General features: G+C 34.4%; 1 protein-coding gene across 2 annotated transcripts in view; it reads left to right on the top strand.

The window, feature by feature from the left end:
• CDH10 (cadherin 10) overlaps positions 1-20,468 on the top strand; it is a gene marked incomplete at both ends in the record, with an annotated part of 101,345 nt that overhangs the window by 64,849 nt on the left and 16,028 nt on the right. For both annotated transcript variants that reach the window (XM_081307992.1, XM_081307991.1), the window contains 3 exons: positions 9,081-9,268; positions 10,902-11,155; positions 14,770-14,906. In XM_081307992.1, coding sequence (XP_081164118.1) covers positions 9,081-9,268; positions 10,902-11,155; positions 14,770-14,906 — 579 coding nt within the window. The remainder of the gene's footprint in view (positions 1-9,080; positions 9,269-10,901; positions 11,156-14,769; positions 14,907-20,468) is intronic.

Genomic DNA, 20,468 nt, shown 5'->3' with positions numbered 1-20,468 from the left:
GTATAGAGATTGATTCTCTCTCTCTCTCTCTCTCTCTCTTTCTCTCTCTCTTTCTCTCTTACACACACATACACACACAGAGTTTATGATGTCACTTTGTAATTTATCTTACAATCTTACAATCTTGATGCTTTTGCATGCATATATTATATATATACCATGTGTATAAGTGAAAATACAAATGTATACACCACATATATATAAAAAACATGAATAAACATGTAAGTAGAGATTATGAAGATCAGTGCTACAGCTATCAAAGACTGCTATATCACAAATGATGTGCCCTCTCACATGTAAAACCATCAGTAAAGAGAAAATAGATATAATTCTCCCTCTAAAATAAACAACAACAACAAAAAATTGGCACTGAGGCAAAGAGCATTTTTGTTTTGTTTTGTTTTGTTGCTAGAACAGAGTGAACACCATTGGTATTCAGTGAAAGGTGTATGATTTAGCATGGTGGGGCCCCAGGGTTCAAAGCAGGGATTGTGAAAGAAATTAAGTGCAAGCAGTGTTAGTATCAGGAGGAGGGCTGGATATAAAGCACTGCATATATTATCTAAGAGATCCTTACTATTTTCAAAGCATCAGGCATAGTTCTTCTTTTTGACTAATTGTTTTGGTAGCAGTGAAGCACTCTACTTGGACAGGAAAGGCAAGAATTGATGAGAGTCTGAACTAATGCTGAGGAGAGGAGGGATTTGAGATTACAGTGTATTTAAGGAGTTGATCCACAGGACTTAGAAACCAGGTCGATGAAAGATTTGTGGGATAAAAGGTAAAATATCAATACAAAGATACTTTCACGCTTTCTACCAGACAAGTTTGTTTGAAGAGAAAGAGATTTCAATTCAATTTGAACATTTTGAATTGAGAGAGCTAAAGAAAGACAGTGGGTTATAAATATCTATAACTAGTAAAAAATGACTACTGAGCTATGTATGTGACACACAAGTGAACACAGACGTGACCAATCTTGGCTAAAGGTTTAGGGTGACCAAACGTGGGGAAATATACTATTTCCCCAAATATACATGTGATAAAATCATAAGAGTCCAAGAGAAATCAGATATATAGAAATATGTAAAAACTCACTTGCAATGCTCCAGTTATTCTAAAGGAAACTTGACCTTCACCAATCAACTTGGCATTTTGTGTATTGGGATTCAAAATCTTTCTGTATCATGATACTCTCTAGAACAAACTTGAACAATACCCCAAGATATGTGTGTGTATGTGTGTGTGTGTGTGTGGTGTGTGTTTAAAAAAAGTGAAGTATGCAAAATTATGCTGTTGTTCAAGAATTTTTAATGCACTTAAAATTTCAGGTGAGACATATTATCAGAAGACTGAATAGTACCATATCTATGAATGATTAACTTAAGGTTTATCATAACCTTCCCCAAACCTATATACTTTTTATGTTTGTACACATTGCAATTCTCCATAACTGTTGATGCCAATTAACTCAGAGACAATTTCAAAGAAATGTATAAAGATAAATTCTAAAAACTATGGGGATCACTGGCAGCCTATCTGAAAGCTTTGTCATGCTACTTTCCTCAATGGCATAAACAGGAAACTAAGATATTATGAAGAATCTCTATTTGCTCCAATTTAACTTAAATGCCCAAAGCTAAGTTTGTGATAAGGTCTCCAGGGTTCACAAATATAGGTTTCTCTCTTTCCTCTGATGAGTGTCTTCAATTCCAAAGTCTTAGCACTTCCTCAGTCTCTAGTGTGACTTTCAATTCTCCTCTGCTTTCTCCTAAATGCCCATTTAGCATTGCGTAATTTCCTTAACTACTCTGCAGTTGCCTCCAAGGAGCTTTATCTAGTTTTTAATTTCTTCCTGTTAAGCTCATTAAAAAACATCTTTTAAACATTATACAATGGAATGGTTTATAAACATGCATAATTGTGTCATTTTTCTTAAAGCAAGTATTGTTTGAGATTATTATGCAGCACAGAGATGTTACCATAAGATTGCACACAAAGCAAATAAAAAATTAAACTAATGTTAAATTATTTTGTTGATTCACATGTGTGGTGCTTTTTTATCTCAACTCTGGAAAAGCAAAGCACTCTTATGTAAATGTGAATAGCAACAAGGGCAGGGAACAAAGGATAAAGACAAATTACAGCTCTTTGAACCTCATTGTTTTTTAATCAACAAAACAAAACAGTAGCTATTTGGGGCTAAATTCAAAACCTGAAGGTGAAAATTTGCCTGGCTTTCCCTCTATCTGATTTCTGCCACTTCTTGTGTGGCTCTTAAGGAAGTCTGTGTCACATTTCTTACTTTGCCTGTCTTATGTCTGTCCTCCAATGTCTCTTACCCACATTGAGCTATCGATGATTTCAATTCTGGTGCACCAATCTGTAATGTTTTTAATATTCTAGTGAAAAGTCCTATTGATCAAATGTGTGGTAGAACAAGTGACTTGAAATATCAGTCTCAAATGTCAGAAGCAGAAAACAACAACAACAACACAGAAATAACTCAAAATCTTTTGAAATCTTTAATAATGACAATTCAGGTGCTGTGCAAAAGCATGTTTATTTAAGTAGCCATATATTTTGTTCAGTTTTCAGGAAACCTTCTTTGCAACATCACTGTTCAGATTTTTACTTGCTTATTACAATTCTTTGTATGCTTTACAGAAATGGCAATTACCTGTTTCCTCACATTCTTGCCTTGGCCAGAGCATACTTACCAGGAAGAATTATTTATTTGCCCTCAACTTTAAAAGAGAAGCAGATGATTCAATCTGACACCTGAGAATGAATTTAAAACAACTATAAATTGGAATTGATAGGAAAGCTTACCACATAATTAAAGATCCATCAACTGTAAGATAAAAAATAAGAAGCATGCAAATAGATGTCTTTAAGGAGAAATTAAACTTAAGATGGGTGACAGGTGATCCTTTGCCTTAGTCACTGTGTAAGTAACAATCTTTGCCCCTTTTCCAGCTCTCCTCTGCTGCATGCAGTATGTGGTAAATGCTCTTGTAGGGAGAACAGACTGGCTCTCAATTAAATCAATTTCAGTGAGCTTGACAAACTGAGATACTTGTATTCAACACACAGGACATGCAAATAAATAAAGTATGAATAAATCATTCTTCCATGCATGTAAAATATAGAGAAACACTTTTTAATTTTGAAAAATACTCAATAAATCTTGCCCTAAGAATGGTTTCTGAGTAATTCTGAAAAATAAGCATTATTAAAGTATACATGTAGGACACTGAATAAAAGTATTTTTGAATGAATTAACTACTGAAATTGACGTGCCATGAAACCAACTGTGATGTGTGTACAACATATGATTTTTTTTTCCTTTTTGGTACTGGGAATTGAACCTATGAGTACTTAACCACTGTGCTACATCTGGAGCCCTTTTTATTATTTATTTCAGACAGGGTCTCATTAAGTTGCTTATGGCCTTGTTAAATTGCTGAGGCTGGCTTGTGATCCTTCTGCCTCAAACTCCTGAGCTACTGAGATTATAGGCTTGTGCCACTGTGCCCAGCAACATATGTATTTTTAATAAGTCTATTTAGATTATTTGACAGAAGACCAAAGTTTTTATTTTGATGAAGGCTCCATCTCAATTGTAGTTTTTCAGAAAAGTACAGAACACCTTGAAAATATTTTAATTAATATCTTAGGAAAAAACAAATATATGTATTTACATATATGCATACACCTTTATCCATATATACACTTTCCAACAAATTACTGAGAAAGAATACTGAGAGATCATCATTGCAATTATAACAATACAGTTCTAAAACTTGGGTTCCCCTTAGTGTGAACCAATGGAGCACGTACAATATCCTATTTAAGTCTCAGAAGGTACTAGAAATTAACAGGAATATCACTAATTATAATCAAAATGAAATATACACCTTGTAATGGATATTGTCCTGTACAAATCAAGAAATTAAATAAAATGATAAATAATTTTTGATACTTCACCAGAGCTATAATAGCAAGTTCACTGCAGACCAACTTTCAGAGTCTAAGGATATGTCTAAGAATACAAAGAAGTCTAAGCTAACATGAAAATGTAAAAGAAAACATAGAGGCTAGAGCAAGTAGTCATGGTTAAAAATAATTTTATCATTAATTTTGATGACATTAATTACCTGGCAGAAACACTTTAGCCAGGTGACCAAGGTTAACTTCATCAGTCCTAAGAAAAATCGACAGCAAGTACTCCCTGACAAGTTATGACATACTGAGAACACATCCCTTTTGTGATGTATCTCACAAAGGTGCATAGCCTTAATCTACTCATGAGAAAATATCAGACAAACCCAATTTGAAGATACTCTGAAAGAACTGACTAGTGTTCCTGTAAAGTATCAACGGAGTGAAAACAAAGCCTGAACTCACACACTGGAAGTCAGTAAGGAGATATGATAACCAAAAGCAAAATGAGATCTCCTAAAGACTAATGGAAAAGATGATGAAATTCAAAGAGTAAGAAATTTAATAGTGAGAAACTAATGTGACTCCATTTTTGAAACCAGCCTCTACCTCAGAGCAAAGCCTGTCCAAGGAAGGGGGTGTGACCCTTGTCCTTGGAAAAACCCCCAGAGCACTCCTAGGCACATACCCACCCCGCTGAGTTATTTGTCTGTAACAGGAGAGGTCTATGGTGCCAGGTGTCCCTGACTCATTAAGCTAAGTGAGGACCCATAGCAACCCTCCTAGCAACCTCCAATCAGCATGAGACAGGGAAAATACCTGGAATGCCAGATGACCCCCAAGTAGTTTATGGTGGTTGATAACATGTTGGGAAACCAGGTAGTTTAGCAGGTACAACCCTCATGGCCTAAACCAATCAGTTAAAAGGAATCCCCCTATTGTACTAACCAATCACCCCTACCCAATTTGTTCCCACCATTGAATGTGCTAATCAATGTTAAGAATTGTTGTTTGATTTTCCCGCAGTATGGAATGATTTGCTGTGTGATGTTGTGACGCATAGAGTATCCCCCCAAAACCTATAAAATCTCACTGAACAAAGGACCAGGACTCACTCCCTGGGACGGCTGCATCGGGAACAGTTGTGAGTCCAGGCTCGAGCTTTCAATAAAGACTTTTGTGTGATTGCATCGGATTCAGCTCCTGGAGGTCTATTGGAGTCCCACGAATCCGGCATAACAATGGAAAAGTGATTAGAAAAATATTTGGCATAAATTGAACTTAAAAATTGAGATTATGAAATATAAAAAATGGACTAAGTATTTACATGTGGTAGACTTGGAATTTTGACCATACTATATTACCTACCAAAACACTTATTATTTGCTTTTGAAAGGGTAAAGTTTCTAAGCTGGAAAGCTTGAATTAAAATGTAAAAGATTAGGTATTATTAAGTTCCTCTGTTACACCCAGATTCCTGAGATAGTTAAGACAACGCCCTACTGGCCATTCAGCCTAGGGCCCTGTGCAGTTTGTCACAGGGCCCGAACCAATCAGTTTGAATGTGTACCCAGTTTAGAAGTGACCAATCACCCCTGCCCAGCCTGTTCCGGCCAATGAATGGACTAATCATGTATCAGAGTTGTTGTTCAATTTTCCCGCGCCTCATGATGATTTGTTCTGATGTATGCAAAGCCCCCCACCCTCTCCAAAAAGTGTACTTAAGCTCTGCTTGACCTCTGCTCTGGGCTCTGGGCTGCTCTCCCTTCTTGAGTGAGCACGGAGCCCCAGCGCGCTGGAACGGATCCCTAATAAATCCCCCTTGCCATTGCATGGAGCTAGTCTCGTGTGGTCTCTCCTTCTCCGACATTTCGCCGGACCCTTACACTTTCTTTACCAGGGTTATACTGATCTCATATAATGAGTTAGAAAACAGTCTTTCCTTTCTGTTCTCTGGAAGACTTTGCATAAAACTAGAATTTTCTGGACCATGAATTTTCTGTTCTTTGAAAAATGAGCTATTTGTGTCTGAAGGGTAGATGATTTTAAAATCATCCTTTACTTCTTCATTAGTAGGGTTTGGTATAGTTTAAATTATTTGTATTCATTTTTCAACATATCAATGTTTCTAATATTTTCTAATTTTCCAATCTTCTACAGTTGTAGTCTTTTTCTGTTAAATTTTTAATAATAGGTTTTTCTTTTTCTTCCTTTTCCATAAGAAACGTTTCCAGACATTTGATTGTTTCCTAAGGTCTTTAATATAAGAAACAATGTTTTATATTTTTAATCTCTTCCTTTTATATGTATCAACTTTATTAGTTTCTATATTTTTTTTACTATCTCCTATTTCTTTAGCTTTGTGTTTATGTCATTTTCCTATGTTTCATGCTTAAACTATTAATTTAATTTCATCTTGTCTTTATTTTTTATAAGTATACAAATTGATAAATTATCTTCTTTTGGTAGTATTTTCTGTGCACCACATTTTACTTCATTACTTCTTCAATTGTAGGATTTTCCCCTCAACTTGTTTTTTCTTCTTATTTTGAACATTCATAAGTTAATTTTGATATTTTTCTTTCAAGTTTTTTTTCAAGAATATAAAGATTTTAATTTATCATTTTGTGCTATTATCTAGCGTGTGGCATAGTCAAAGAGTTTAATAAATACTGTTTTAAAAAATTTACTCAAACTTGCCTAATAAACTAGTCCTTGATCATATTGCAATAAGTGCATATCTGCTTAAAAATAATATGTAATCTCAAAATGGGTGTCATTCAGTTTTATGTACATATAAATCAAATCATTCATATTATTTATATTTGTTTTCTAAACATATCATATATTTGTAATTTTGGGTATGGTTAACTGATACTTAGTTGAGAACACATTAGCTTGGCTGCATTTCTTATGTACTGTAGATTTGAAAATAGATAATAAAAATACTAAGGTTTTTAGCAGAGATCAGATTCTAGGCTTTCAAAAACAAATGAAGTTAAATAGTTGACCTTCATAATGAGTTCTTTATGTATTGTAGTGATCATTTTTGTATTCTTTCTGTATTGTGATCATTTTTGCATTTCAGAAAGGACATTTTCTGTATTTTAATAGATTGATTTGTTGATGTACTGATTGTATGACATTTAATTTTTTAAAGAAAGTTCTTGAAGTAAGAAGGCTAGAATTCTAGTTCTGCACTAGAAGATAGATGATACAGACATATATCAAACAAATAATAAACAGTTCTATAGATTTAAATGGGTAATTTTTTATGAGGAGGGAAAATGTATTAAACTGAAGTAAGAAAAACATGTCCGAAACCTCAAGGAGACAGATGTTACTGGTAAGTATAAATTAAGGGAGAGAATGAAAGAGCAAAATTAGGGAAAGTCAGCCTATGGATCTTTTGTTGTACCTTAAGTAAAATGGGAGCAATCATCATATAGTGCTTACAATATTCAGAGGGAAAACATTGGTGAAAAATTGCAACCAGCCTATGTTTTATGTCCTTGTGGCATACATAAGTACATATGTAGATAGTAGAGTGCCCGGCTATGGAAAGAGGTAAGAAGCACGACTGGGATTACTGCTTCTGACCAGTCTATTTGCAATTAGGTTACTAGTGGAATGTTTCTGAGAAGGTCATAGTTGGACAAGTACTTGAAGGACATGATCAAGGGAACCATCCAAATACCCAAGGCTCAGGTGTTCAAAGTGAAGTGATGAAAAAGGCCTGGAGAGGCAGTAGGATAGTAGTCAAGAAATGAGTTAACTGACTTTCCATAGTGTGATACCAGAGACAGACAGAGAAAAAGGTAAGAAAATACCCTCTGAGACCGACTGATATGTGATGAAAACTGAGTTTTCACAATGTTCTCCTAGAAAATTACTTTTAAAACTGAGTGAATGTATATGCCTGTATTAGGTTGTTACATCTGCCACAGAAATTCCACAGGCTGGGTGGCCTAAAGAAAAGGAAATTTATCATCCCACAGTTCTAGAGGCTAGATTTCTAAAATCATGCTGTCAGCAGGTTTATTTCTTCTGAGCCGCCCCCTGCCCCCGACCCCTTGGCATAACACCATTCCTGAAGCACTTAGCCCATGAAAGTGCTATTTTCTTCTGACAAACTGCATTTTAAATATATTTGGGTAATGGGGAGAGGATTTTACTTGAGGGAAATAGCATGAGAAAAACACCTAGAATGATGTTGGAAAGAAAGTAGGGGTCAGAAAAAAACTAAACGGTCTAGTTGGATGCAAATCTTTCATGAAAGTGAACAAAAGTCAAATATGTTAGGAAAGATATACGTAGGCAATAACATGGCTAGACAAGAGGTCTGAACTTTATTATGTATATTAAGGAGAATTACTTAAGGTTTATGAGCAAGAAGGGGCAATAATCAGAACTGTGCTTCCAGTCGATTAACCCGTCAGAAATGTGTAGTTTATGACCAGGTGCTAAACATAAATCTTATTAGCAGTAGAGGTTGTTCAAGCTGGAAGCACATTCAGGTACACCAAGGGCTTAGATAAATTCTTGTTTTGCTCTGGAAGAAAGGAGAGTTTGTCAGATTTTAGTGTGTTTTTTTTTTCTCTGACACTGAAAAGGGCATCTTGATATTTCTGCCATAAACTTTCCTTTGTTTTTTGTTGTCACAAATAGAAATAAGATTCCTACCTGTTACAGCTGATTTTACTGGAATTTTGGACCATTCTGTCTTGCAGCTAAAGGAAGAGAAGAAAATCACCAAATATAACATAGCAAAATTAATTAAATAGAAATAGTCACTGTATATCCTGTGATTTATTGTGATTGTATAAACACAGATAGATATATAACTGCACTCAAAGCAAATGAAAAAAAAAAAAAAGACAACATGCTTATTTTCAAAACCAGAACTCCTGATAGTATTAGAGGTTGGTTCTCAGTATTCATTTTAACACACACACAAGTCAAAGCCCTCATGCTCCTAGACTTTAATAGAATGTTAACCATAATTGGTATACTCAAAGAATGAATCAATCAACATCTAATGTAGAGTTTAAGATTTACAGGATTCTCATATACATTTTTACTTCTGAAAATTCTGTTCAGAAATCTCTCTATTCATCTCTTCTTATTCTCTGCAGACACCATTCATCTTCGGGTTCTTGAATCTTCCCCAGTCGGCACAGCTGTTGGAAGTGTGAAAGCAACGGATGCTGACACTGGGAAAAATGCTGAAGTAGAATACCGAATTATTGATGGTGATGGGACTGATATGTTTGACATTATAACTGAGAAGGACACCCAGGAAGGCATCATAACCGTGAAAAAGGTGTTCTATGTCAGCAGAAATAAGCATTGTGTGTTTAGAGAGTTGAGGTTTCATTATGTACTTTTCACTCATGCATTATCCATTAAAAGATATATCACTGCCATGCTTGAATGTAATTCATAGTTTACTTAAGTAAGAAGGATATAAAGCCAAAAGCTTCTTAGACATGTACACTGTGTTTCTATTGATTGAAACATGAGTCTTGAGATTTTACAAAATTTAAAAAGTTAATGTATGTGTGATTATATTTTCAAGTCATAGTAATAAAAGGCCACGATAATAACATTATTTTCTTAAGAAAATGCTTAATAGCTAATAAGAGCAATATATCATTATAGTTGGAAGCATAAAATGTAGTACACCATCCAGATTCATGAAGCAATAACTAGAGATGCTAATAAAAACAGAATGGATTGGAATATAATTCAATTGTTCACATTTCCCCTTATGCTATGTAAATTAAACTTTTCTGCTAACATATGTTCAGTGATACAATTTAAAGGTAACCAGTTACGTTATTGTAGGATCAGTGCCATCTTATGAGAAAATGTAGGGAAAATTTAAAAAAAATAATTTATAATGAAATGCCAAGCATCAAGTAACCACTGAGGCACTGGTTAATAAGAAAACTATCCTGAGAGGGCATGGCAAGGCAGGAGGTACACAACCTTCATTAAACAGTGACCAGCAAAGGGCAAATCAGCTTTCTTATTTTCCGTGACCAGAATTTAATAGCCAACTTGCTATTAAATCTGTGCTCTCTTTTTTTATGTGTTATTTTTACTTATACATGACAGTAGAAAGTATTTTGATGTGTTATATATACATGAAGTATAACTTCTCATTCTTGTGGTTGTACAGGATATTGTCCTTTCTTATTCCTGAGATTTTCTTTATTTTGACTCTTTCAAGCAAGTATGGAAATTTATCACCAAGATTTTGTAAATTTAAAATTTAAAAAAATTTTTGGTACTGGGGATTGAACTCAGGGGTACTCAGCCACTGAGCCACAATTTTTTTTTTTTTTGATGCTGGGGATTAAACCAAGTGCGAAGTAAGCACTCCACTAACTGAGCTATATCCACAGCCCCTCCCAGCCTTATTTGGTATTTTATTTAGAGATAAGGTATCACTGAGTTGCTTAGCACCTCACTTTTGCTGAGGCTGACTTTGAACTCACAGTCCTCCTGCCTCAGCCTCCTAAGCTGCTGGGATTAGAGGTGTATGCCACCACACCCAGCTTCACTTTTTTTGCTTAGAAAAATTTACTAGTACCCAATACCTCAACACACACATGTATGCATGCCAACATATACATAATCTGCCAGTCCATTTTTTTTTTGTAGGGAATTACCACCTATGAGATAGGTTTGAACATCTAGCCCAATTTTTTGCAAGGTTTAAAATCTCATTTTATTAAGTTCCAAAGTGTTACATTTTGAATATATAAAAAGTAAAAATTGAATCCTAAACAATATTTAAGGATTATATAATTATCTGTGCTACTTTCTAAACTTATTAATAAGCAAATCAAATGCATTCAACCTGGATTTTAAAAATCATTCTGTAACTTGAAATGAGCATGTCATACAATTCCCCTCACTTTAATTGAATGACATGTGTCTTTTTACAGCCACTTGACTATGAGAGCCGGAGACTTTACACTCTGAAGGTTGAAGCAGAAAATACCCATGTGGACCCACGTTTTTATTATCTAGGACCATTCAAAGATACCACAATTGTGAAAATCTCTATAGAAGATGTAGATGAACCTCCTGTTTTCAGCAGGTCCTCCTACCTCTTTGAGGTTCATGAAGATATTGAAGTGGGCACAATAATTGGGACTGTAATGGCAAGGGATCCAGACTCTACTTCCAGCCCCATTAGGTAATTATGCCTGTGTTTGAGATGAAACAGAAGAAATTGAAATTCACATAGAGATTATGAAATTCTATTTGAAACATTTAATGCAATAAAATACTACAGGAGTTTTTCTGTAAGTTATACATAAATTTGGTGAGCCCAGTGTTTAAGGTAAATTGGCTTTAAATATCTGGGAGCAGGTGTGCACAAGGGTTATAGCTTATTCTTATCACATCCTATAGACTGAAGTCTGGCTTGTATCATCTGTTTGTCTCCTTAAAGTGTTTTTTGTTTTCTGGGGGAAAGGAGGTACTGGGGATTGTACTCAGAGGCACTCAACCACTGCCATATCCCCAGCCTATTTTGTATTTTATTTAGAGACAGGGTCTCAATGAGTTGCTTAGTACCTCACTTTTGCTGAAGCTGGCTTTGAACTCTTCCTGGGCTCAAGAATATTTTTTTAGATGTACATTTACGATGCAACCAAGCCATGATATTTGTATGTGAGATAAATATAAACAGTTAAAAATAATATGATTGTGCTATAATTCAGTTTTGTCATAATTTTTACAAATTGTACTTATACTCTAGTCATCAAAGAAGGGAATTTTTGCATTGTTCTTGGTTGTTGGCTTTGTTGTTATTGTTGTTTAGCTGTCTCAAAAAATGCAAGGACATTCCAGAAATATCAGTCACTCAACATTTTTCTTTATTATGGCAATCAAAACACCTGAGATGTGATAGACATATAAAAATGAGAAAGACTCAAAGTTTGCATTGACATTTGCACTGATATAGCAAGGAAACACAGATATACCTAATATTCATCATCAATGTGAACGTTTACTTTAATCTGTTTTTCCATCATGTGTTCTGGATTTCATTTGTTTCCTTAATTCTCAGCAGGTTGATTTTGCTTCCACATGAGCTAGTAAAGTATGAGTTTAAAGGTTTGCTGTACAATTTCTGTATGTACTTATAACTCATTCACCTGACTCTGGTCAGACTTACTTTGAAAATTCTATAAATTCTGCCAACTTTCAAGTGAAGTCATACTATATAGAGTGACAAATGTATGTATGGTTTTATTTAATTATATAATTATGCATAAATACTATTTCTTGGATTGATGTGCAGCATCACAGTTTACATGCCGCAGAAGAAAACTGTACATAATATTCATATATTACTCCCATCTGCCAGCAGGACTTCCCTATGAATATCACCCCTCCAGTCCACTTGTCTTCATCTAAGTGGCTGCATTCCCTGAATTTTTCTTTAGGCTTTAAAATAACTAATATACATGTTTAATTTTACCCCTTAAATACTTACCAAGCATTTTCTTGGCAGAAATTCTAACTAACGTCAGCCGTCTCTGTTCTGGGTCCCTGATTTCAAAATGGTCCTTTTAAAAAATGATACATCAGGGCTTTGATGAGACAAAATTAAGTTGACTAGTATCAAGTCCTGATATAAAGATATATCTCCACAAAGTGAAATATACATTCCATCCTCACGTAGATTGATGGCTATTTTATATTAAAATCTATGTGTAGATACTTAAAAACACAATAAATATAATGTTTAATGAAAACACAAATCAAAGGACCAGGAAGAGTCCATTCATGTATAGAATATACAATGCCAATAGGTATGGCTTTGTATCACCTTTTTGTAGAAAGTAGGAAGGCATACTCTTATATCTTATTATTTTTGTAGAACAAGCAGATACAATGTATACATGTGATATACTATGTATATAATCAAATAAATATAAATATTTATTATATATATAGTAAATTTATATATATGTAGTAAATTTATATATTCTACAGGTTTTGCACCTGCCAATTCAACCAAAATCAATGGAAAATTTTTGGAAAAATATTGTTTGTACTGAATGTATGAAGACATTTTTCTTGTCATTATTTCCTAAATAGTATAGCACAACAATTACTTGTGTAGGGTATGGCATTTACCTTATATTAGGTATTATAAACAATGTAGAAATGATTTAAAGGAGAATGTGCATTGGTTCTAATCCCCACTGGATATAAAAGGACAATTTTATATATTCAAAGAAATAAAATAGCCTTGCAAGTTTAATGTATTTATGTATCATTCTGGACATGTTACAAATTATGTCATATATTCTTAATGCTAATGCAGTAATCAAAAAGTTTTACTGAAAACATGTATCTTGGAAATGATTTTAAAAGAACAATGAAAGTTAACACATAATTTGGTGATTAAGAATCAGAAAATAAAATTATATTTTGAATAATATTTGAAAAAGAAGGGCTGTAGTTTCTCTGCATCTTCAAGATAATATCACATAATACTCTAAATCTTATTATTATTTATTTAAACTGAACTGCAAAAAACTAATTAAGAAAAAACAAAAACTGTGTTTGGCAAAATCATGGTACATGATAACAAAAGCTTTCTATTAATATACATATTTTAACTTCACATCACATTTCTATATAAATAAGGGAACTTCTATTTGCCAAAACTCCTAATAATTCTGTCATTCTTTCTTACATTGGATAAATATTTGTAGATAACCATATCATATATTAACATATTATTCAAGAAGTTTTCATTCTATTGAAGAAGAATATGAGAATCAAATAATATTCACTAACTGCCTACTATAAAGTTACAGTAGTAGATATATTATGATAGTGGTCAGTAGGCACATTGTTTTCAAGTTTAAATTCCTGTTTTAGATTTGGAATGAAACAAATTTCAAATACATGAGATAAATGACAGATATAGTTGTACAGTTACTTTAGGTAGGAAGCAGATAGATTCTTGAAATTTAGGTGATCATGGAAGACTATAAGGAGGAGATAAATTTTATGTTGGGTCTTTCAGTAGTAAACTAATTTTGTCAATCTGGGGTGGAATTTGGGGATTATTCTAGATATAGGGATAAAATTATTTGCTTTATTTGTGAAGGCTAAAACATGTAGTATGATTTTTTAAAAATGGGATTTATCCCAATGACATCATTAAGATTGAAAAACCTGGTATTAGGTTTCAGAATGATATAGAATACAATCCCACAATAACCAATTGATGCCTATTTTAATACAGATGTATGAAGATTTCTCATCTGGAATTGTACTATTTTAAAGTTATACATTTTATAATACATGTGGTTAGAAACTGAAGCTATGTATATATCATACCCTGAAGCTCCAAAACACCATTAGTTGATGCCCAACCAGTTTGATGAACCTACTGTTATCTCCAATTTTGTCATTAAGGAAAATCTGAGCTTCTGGGATTGATCTGTTGCAATGGATTCCTGCAGTAATTCTCCACTACTAAATAAAGCAATGTAACCACATGTAATGTATACTATGTTGTGGTCAAATATATCAATATTAGTTCACATGAAAATAGACAATTATTTTAAGAGCAGAGATTTTAGAAGACTAGCATTTCAATGCAGAACCAAGTTGGAGAGAGTGTTTTTCTGTGATTAACTCATGAAACTCTACATTCTAGATCAGTACTGTGTTTCTTCTGATAATTATTAGTAATATGTGTGTCTTTTAATTTTACCATTTTCTCCTGTAACACTTCAATAACACTGCCATGTGCTTTTCTTTGCCCTCTATGTTCAGATTTTCTTTGGATCGCCATACTGACCTTGATCGGATCTTTAACATACATTCTGGAAATGGATCGCTTTACACATCGAAACCACTTGACCGTGAACTATCTCAATGGCACAATCTTACTGTCATAGCTGCTGAAATAAGTAAGATGACTTTATGTCTATAATACATATTTGTGTTTATAATTCTGTATATTTTAGTTTTGTATATATAACATATATTTATAGATTTAATTGTATACTAAAATAATTCATTCATTGCTTATACAAATTATAGTTTTTGTTCTAAGAAATTTATATTTATTTTATTTATTTTAAAAATTTATTTATATATGACAGAAGAATGCATTATAATTCTTATTAAACATATAGAGCACAGTTTTTCATATCTCTGATTGTATACAAAGTATATTCACAACAATTCATGTCTTCATACATGTTACTTTGGATAATAATGACCATCACATTGCACCATCATTTATAAACCCATGCCCCCTCCCTTCCCTTCCAACCCCTCTGCCCTATCTAGAGTTCCTCTGTACCTCCCATGCTCCCTCTTCCTAGCCCACTATGAATCAGCCTCCTTATATCAAATAAAACTTTCAGTGTTTGATTGTTTGGGATTGGCAAATTTCACTTAGCATTATCTTCTCTAATTCCATCAATTTACTTGCAAATGCCATGATTTTATTCACTTTTATTGCTGAATAATATTCCATTTTTATCCATTCATCTATTAAAGGGCATCTAGTTGGTTCCACAGTTTAGCTATTGTGAATTGTGCTGCTATAAACATTGATGTGGCTGTGTCCCTGTAGTATGCTGTTTTTAAGTCCTTTGGTTACAGACCAAGGAGAGGGATAGCTGGGTCAAATAGAGGGTACATTTCCAATTGTCCAAAGATTCTCCATACTGCTTTCCATATTGGCTGTCCCAATTTGCAGTCTCACAAGCAGTGTATGAGTGTACATTTTTTCCCACATCCTTGCCAGAACTTATTTTTGTGTGTCTTCATAATAGCTGTTATTCTGACTGGAGTGAGATGAAATCTTAAAGTGGTTTTGATTTGCATTTCTCTAATTGCTAGAGATAATGAACTTTTTTTCATATATTTGTTGATTGATTGTATATCTTCTTCTGAGAAGTGTCTGTTCAGGTCCTTGGCCCATTTATTGATAGGATTATTTGGGGTTTTTTTTTGATGTTTCACCAAGGATATAAGATTCTTGGTTGGCATCCATTTTCTTTCAGAGCTTGGTATATGTTGTTCCGTGATCTCCTGGCCTTGAGGGCCTGGGTTGAAAAATCTGCTGATATTCGAATTTGTCTCACACTATATGTGATCTGATTCCTCTCTCTTGCAGCTTTTAAGATTCTATCCTTATTCTGTATCCTAGGTATTTTCATTATAATGTGCCTTGGTGTAGATTGATTGTAATTTTGTACATTTGGTGTCCTCTAAGCATCTTGTATTTGTTTTTTCAATTCGTTCTTCATGCTTGGAAAATTTTCTGATATTATCTCATTGACGAGATTGTGCATTCCTTTGGTTTGAAACTCTGTACCTTCCTTTATCCCAATAACTCCTAGATTTGGTCTTTTCATGCTGTCCCATAATTATTGGATGTTCTGTTTATGGTTTCTAACTATTTTCACTGTGTGATCAACTTTATTTTCCAGATTGTATAATTTGTCTCCATTATCTGATATTCTTTCTTCCAAGTGATCTAGTCTGTTGGCTATGCTTTCTACTGAGTTTTTTATTTGATTTATTGTATCCTTCATTTCAAGAATTTTTGACTGTTTTTTTTTTTCCAGAATCTTTCTCTTGAAGTAATCTTTTGCTTCCTGTATTTGCTCTCTTATTTCATTGTTGGAGTGATCAATTTTTTCCTGTATTTGCTCATTTAGGTTATTCTTTAATTCACAGATATTTTAACTATGGACCTTCTGAACTCCATCTCTGACATTTCATCAACTTCGCTGTCCATGAGTTCTGTTATTATAGTGTCCTGGTTTGTTTGGGGCACTTTCCTCACTTGTTTTATCATGTTGTCTGTGTGTCTTCCTTTCTTGCAGTGTGGATCTGAGATATTACAGTTGTTCCCTATATTCTTTTAGTACCTATGCAGATTGTCTGTACCTCACCTTGATGTTGGGCTTCCAGACCCTGCTGGTGTCCCTCAATGAATGCTACTGCATCCTGGATCTGTGCAAGTTAGAGTGGTTGAATCTGGGCCTCTGGGCTTAACCTCCCTAGTAGTCTACTTGTCAGAAGGGGAGGTCCTGCACCAGAGGCTAGGCTCAGGCAGGTACCTGGCCCGCCTGGAAGGTGGGGGTGTGTGTGTACCAGTCCCGCTGTGAGCCTGGGTATCTCAGGCTGGTGTGGGTAGATCTGGGCCGCCAGGCTTGGCCTCCCATGGTAGTCAGCTGGTTGGAAGGGGCGGTTCTGCACCTGAGGCACACTAGTCTGCTAGTCTGCTGGTGGGAAGGGTGAGCCCTGAGTCAGAGGCTAGGCTCTGGTGAGTGTCTATCCTGCAAAGGGAGGTGTAGACTGGCTCCCCTGTGAGCCTGGGTCCCACACAGGCAGTCTAGGAATTATAGTTTTAATTGAAATCTTAAATTGATTCCTCGAAAACCTATTTTTTTTCAGTATTTCTTTTAGAGATATGCTGAGGGATGACTATAGGTATTGTAAAAGAAGAAAAATTGCATTTATGCTATCTTAGAATTTTTTACCATGTCTGAAAATTAAGTTGATATTATGGCAGATTAAGAGGAGAAAGGCACACACATTTACTTAAGATTTATGTAATAAGGAGCATTCTTAAGGAATTAAGGAACCAAAAAAGTTGCAAAGCCTGAATACTTTTGAACTAGGATGAACAAAAAGAGGCAATAGTGAAAAAATAACTAAATATTTACAGAATGTTTATTTTTCTTTGTTTTTGTACAGAATTTTCTCTGTTTCAATTGCCTGTTCTCCTCAATATTAAGAATGTCACTGTCTTCATGATATGTAAGAATACTTTTCATATAAGAGGTTTTTCTTCTGCTTTCAGAAAAAAAAAAGGAAAGGTTCAGAGTATCCTTCTTGTATATTCTATTTATACTATTGTATTTTATGTTATCTTATATTACAGTCCTGGGGATTGAATCCAGGGCCTTTCACATGCTAGGCAAGTGCTCTACCCCTGAACTATATCCTCAACCTTGATTTTCTCTTTTTCTTTCTTTCTTACTTTTTTCTCTTTTTTTCTTAATGTCTTTAGGTCAATGTAATCCTTATAGCAAAATGATATATTTTCTAAAGTATCTGTAAATCTAACATTTATTATTAACTAATAACATTCAGGTATAATGGGTACTGCAAATTTTCTCTTTTGAGGAAACAACTGAGATGTTAAATTTTTTCATGAACACTGTTATTGTGAATCTATGATAAACCAGGTATGGGTTATGATTCTAAGAATTTTAAATTACATTTCATCTTGATAATATATTAGATTAGCCTCATTTAAATGAGAAGAAACTAAAACTCTGGAGATTTTTGAAACTTTCTGAAATAAGGCTAGAGGTAGTAAATTGGGACTTAAAACAGGTTATTCCAGTTCTAGCTCTAATAATTCTACTCATAATTTACAAAATTTCTTCAAACTCTAAACAGAGATCAAGGATTCAAAAGCCCTCTTTCTTTAGTTGCAAAAGGTGTTGCCTGTACACAGGATGGCCAGCATCATTTATGGAACTCATTTTCAAGTTGAAATGTCAGATTGCCTATTCAAAAAGTATTAAGAAATTCAACAGCAGCTTCTTGAGTCTAGTGTGGGGTTCTTTAAGATGGGAGGTCCTGGTCAACAGGTGAGATCACATGTTCAGGTCCCACAAACCTGCTCCATTTCTGATTACATACTGAGACAAAGATGAAGCAGAGAGATTCAAACTGCTTTAAAAATAAATATTCATCAGGAGTTAAGTCATGGTCAGACAGCAAGCTGGTAATTTCCACATCTGAAATACTAAGCTGAATCCTCAAATAGGTATCAAGGTCAAGTTATTTGAAGTAACCATTCCAGACTTTGGAAGGCAAAACATCAGGTCTGAATCACCAAGTGCCTCTGAAGAATGTAACTAGGCTAGGCAGATCATCAGCAATCCATTCAAAACTTTAAGCTAAAGTAATAGATTTAGTTTATCTTTCTAATTTGGCTCTGAAATATAGACCAACCCTAAAAAATCCAGTTTCATCACAAAGAGATGTAAACAGTGGTACCTGTTAATACTAACAATTGTTGGAGTTTTCCTTTTTGAAAGCTGTAATTTCTCTGTGTTCATCCAAAGAGTTGATTGTGTCCAACATGATTCTCGTCATTCCAAAAGTAAGGTTGTTTGTGCTCTGCTCATTTCAAGATACTTTCTCAGGCCCAATGAGCTTGGAATTGCACTTTCCATTTCAGATACTGTGAGAAATTTAACTTCTAAAGCTAGTTGAAGTAATTATGATTCAGTAAAAAGCTAAGCCAATTACCTCTTCTTAAGAACTGAACCTATTTTTTGCCACTAAATGAATTCAGTCTGTGGCACAACTGTTGGAAATACCTACCTGCCAAACCAACACCAGTCAGGATCCCATTATGCTATTCTGGGAATTAAATTAAGCAATGAAAGTGAAAGGGAAACTGCATATAGGGAATTGTTTTTAGGAGACTTTAAACACTGGTTTTATGCTAAGTGTGGCACACACCTCGCCTGGAGCAGGACAGAATGACACACAAATGTACTTCTTACCAATGTGTTTCCAGGCCCTGCCTCAAACAGTTTAATTCTACATTCCAGTGCAATGTATCACATCATGTGGCAAGTGCTATCTACTGCAAGTAATTATTTAGTGCATTATTCCATGGCATAATTCCCCTTTTTGTCTTTAAAAAATATTTTAAAATGCCATACAGAGAACGAAAAAAAATCTAAAATTAAGGACACAATCAGGGTCTTAATAATAAACTTGAAGTTTCAGAACACGTTTATTGTAGCAGCCAAAGAGTTCCTTCAAGAAAATTTAGCTATAATCATTTCAATACACTCTGAGGACAATGAGCTTGGTATAGGAAGGAAGGACTCCATTATGTATTAGTAAAAAAAAGTTGTGTCCTAAGCATGTGCAACAGTTCCATTTTTTGAAAATCTGGGGTATCTAGACAATAATTGAAGATTTCTCTATTAAGAGATTTGCAAAAGCTTTTGGAATTCTAAGCATAGTCTCACCTCAGCACACACATTTTAAGATCCTTTGTTGCTGGTGCATTGTACTACTCTCTTGCTTCCCTGAAGGACTCTGAGGGAGACTCAAGTTGTAAATATATGCCAGCAGCTGTTTTGTATGATTCTGCATTCTCAGAATGCTTTGTTTGTTTGTTTATTTATACATAAGCCATGGCATTTGCCAGCAAATACACACACACACACACACACACACACATACACACACACACACACACATTGCTTTTTCAGTAGGTGATGCCAGACCCAATGCTTTACAAAGACATTCATCCCTGTCGCTTTAGCTTTTGATTTGAAGATCCTTGGGCTATTTGGAAAGAGGCTAAAGAATCTACATATTGTGTTAGGGCAAAGTCTAACAAAGCCATTTTTGAGGCTTGAAACTTTCTTTTTTCTTCTTATCTTCTTTGACATAGCTAGTGACTG

The sequence above is a fragment of the Spermophilus citellus genome (assembly GCF_964194105.1).
Source record: "Spermophilus citellus genome assembly, chromosome: 1".
In the NCBI taxonomy this organism is placed as follows: domain Eukaryota; kingdom Metazoa; phylum Chordata; class Mammalia; order Rodentia; family Sciuridae; genus Spermophilus; species Spermophilus citellus.
The sequence above is the reverse complement of the archived record's forward strand: the minus strand, read 5'-3'. Positions and strand labels throughout refer to the sequence as shown.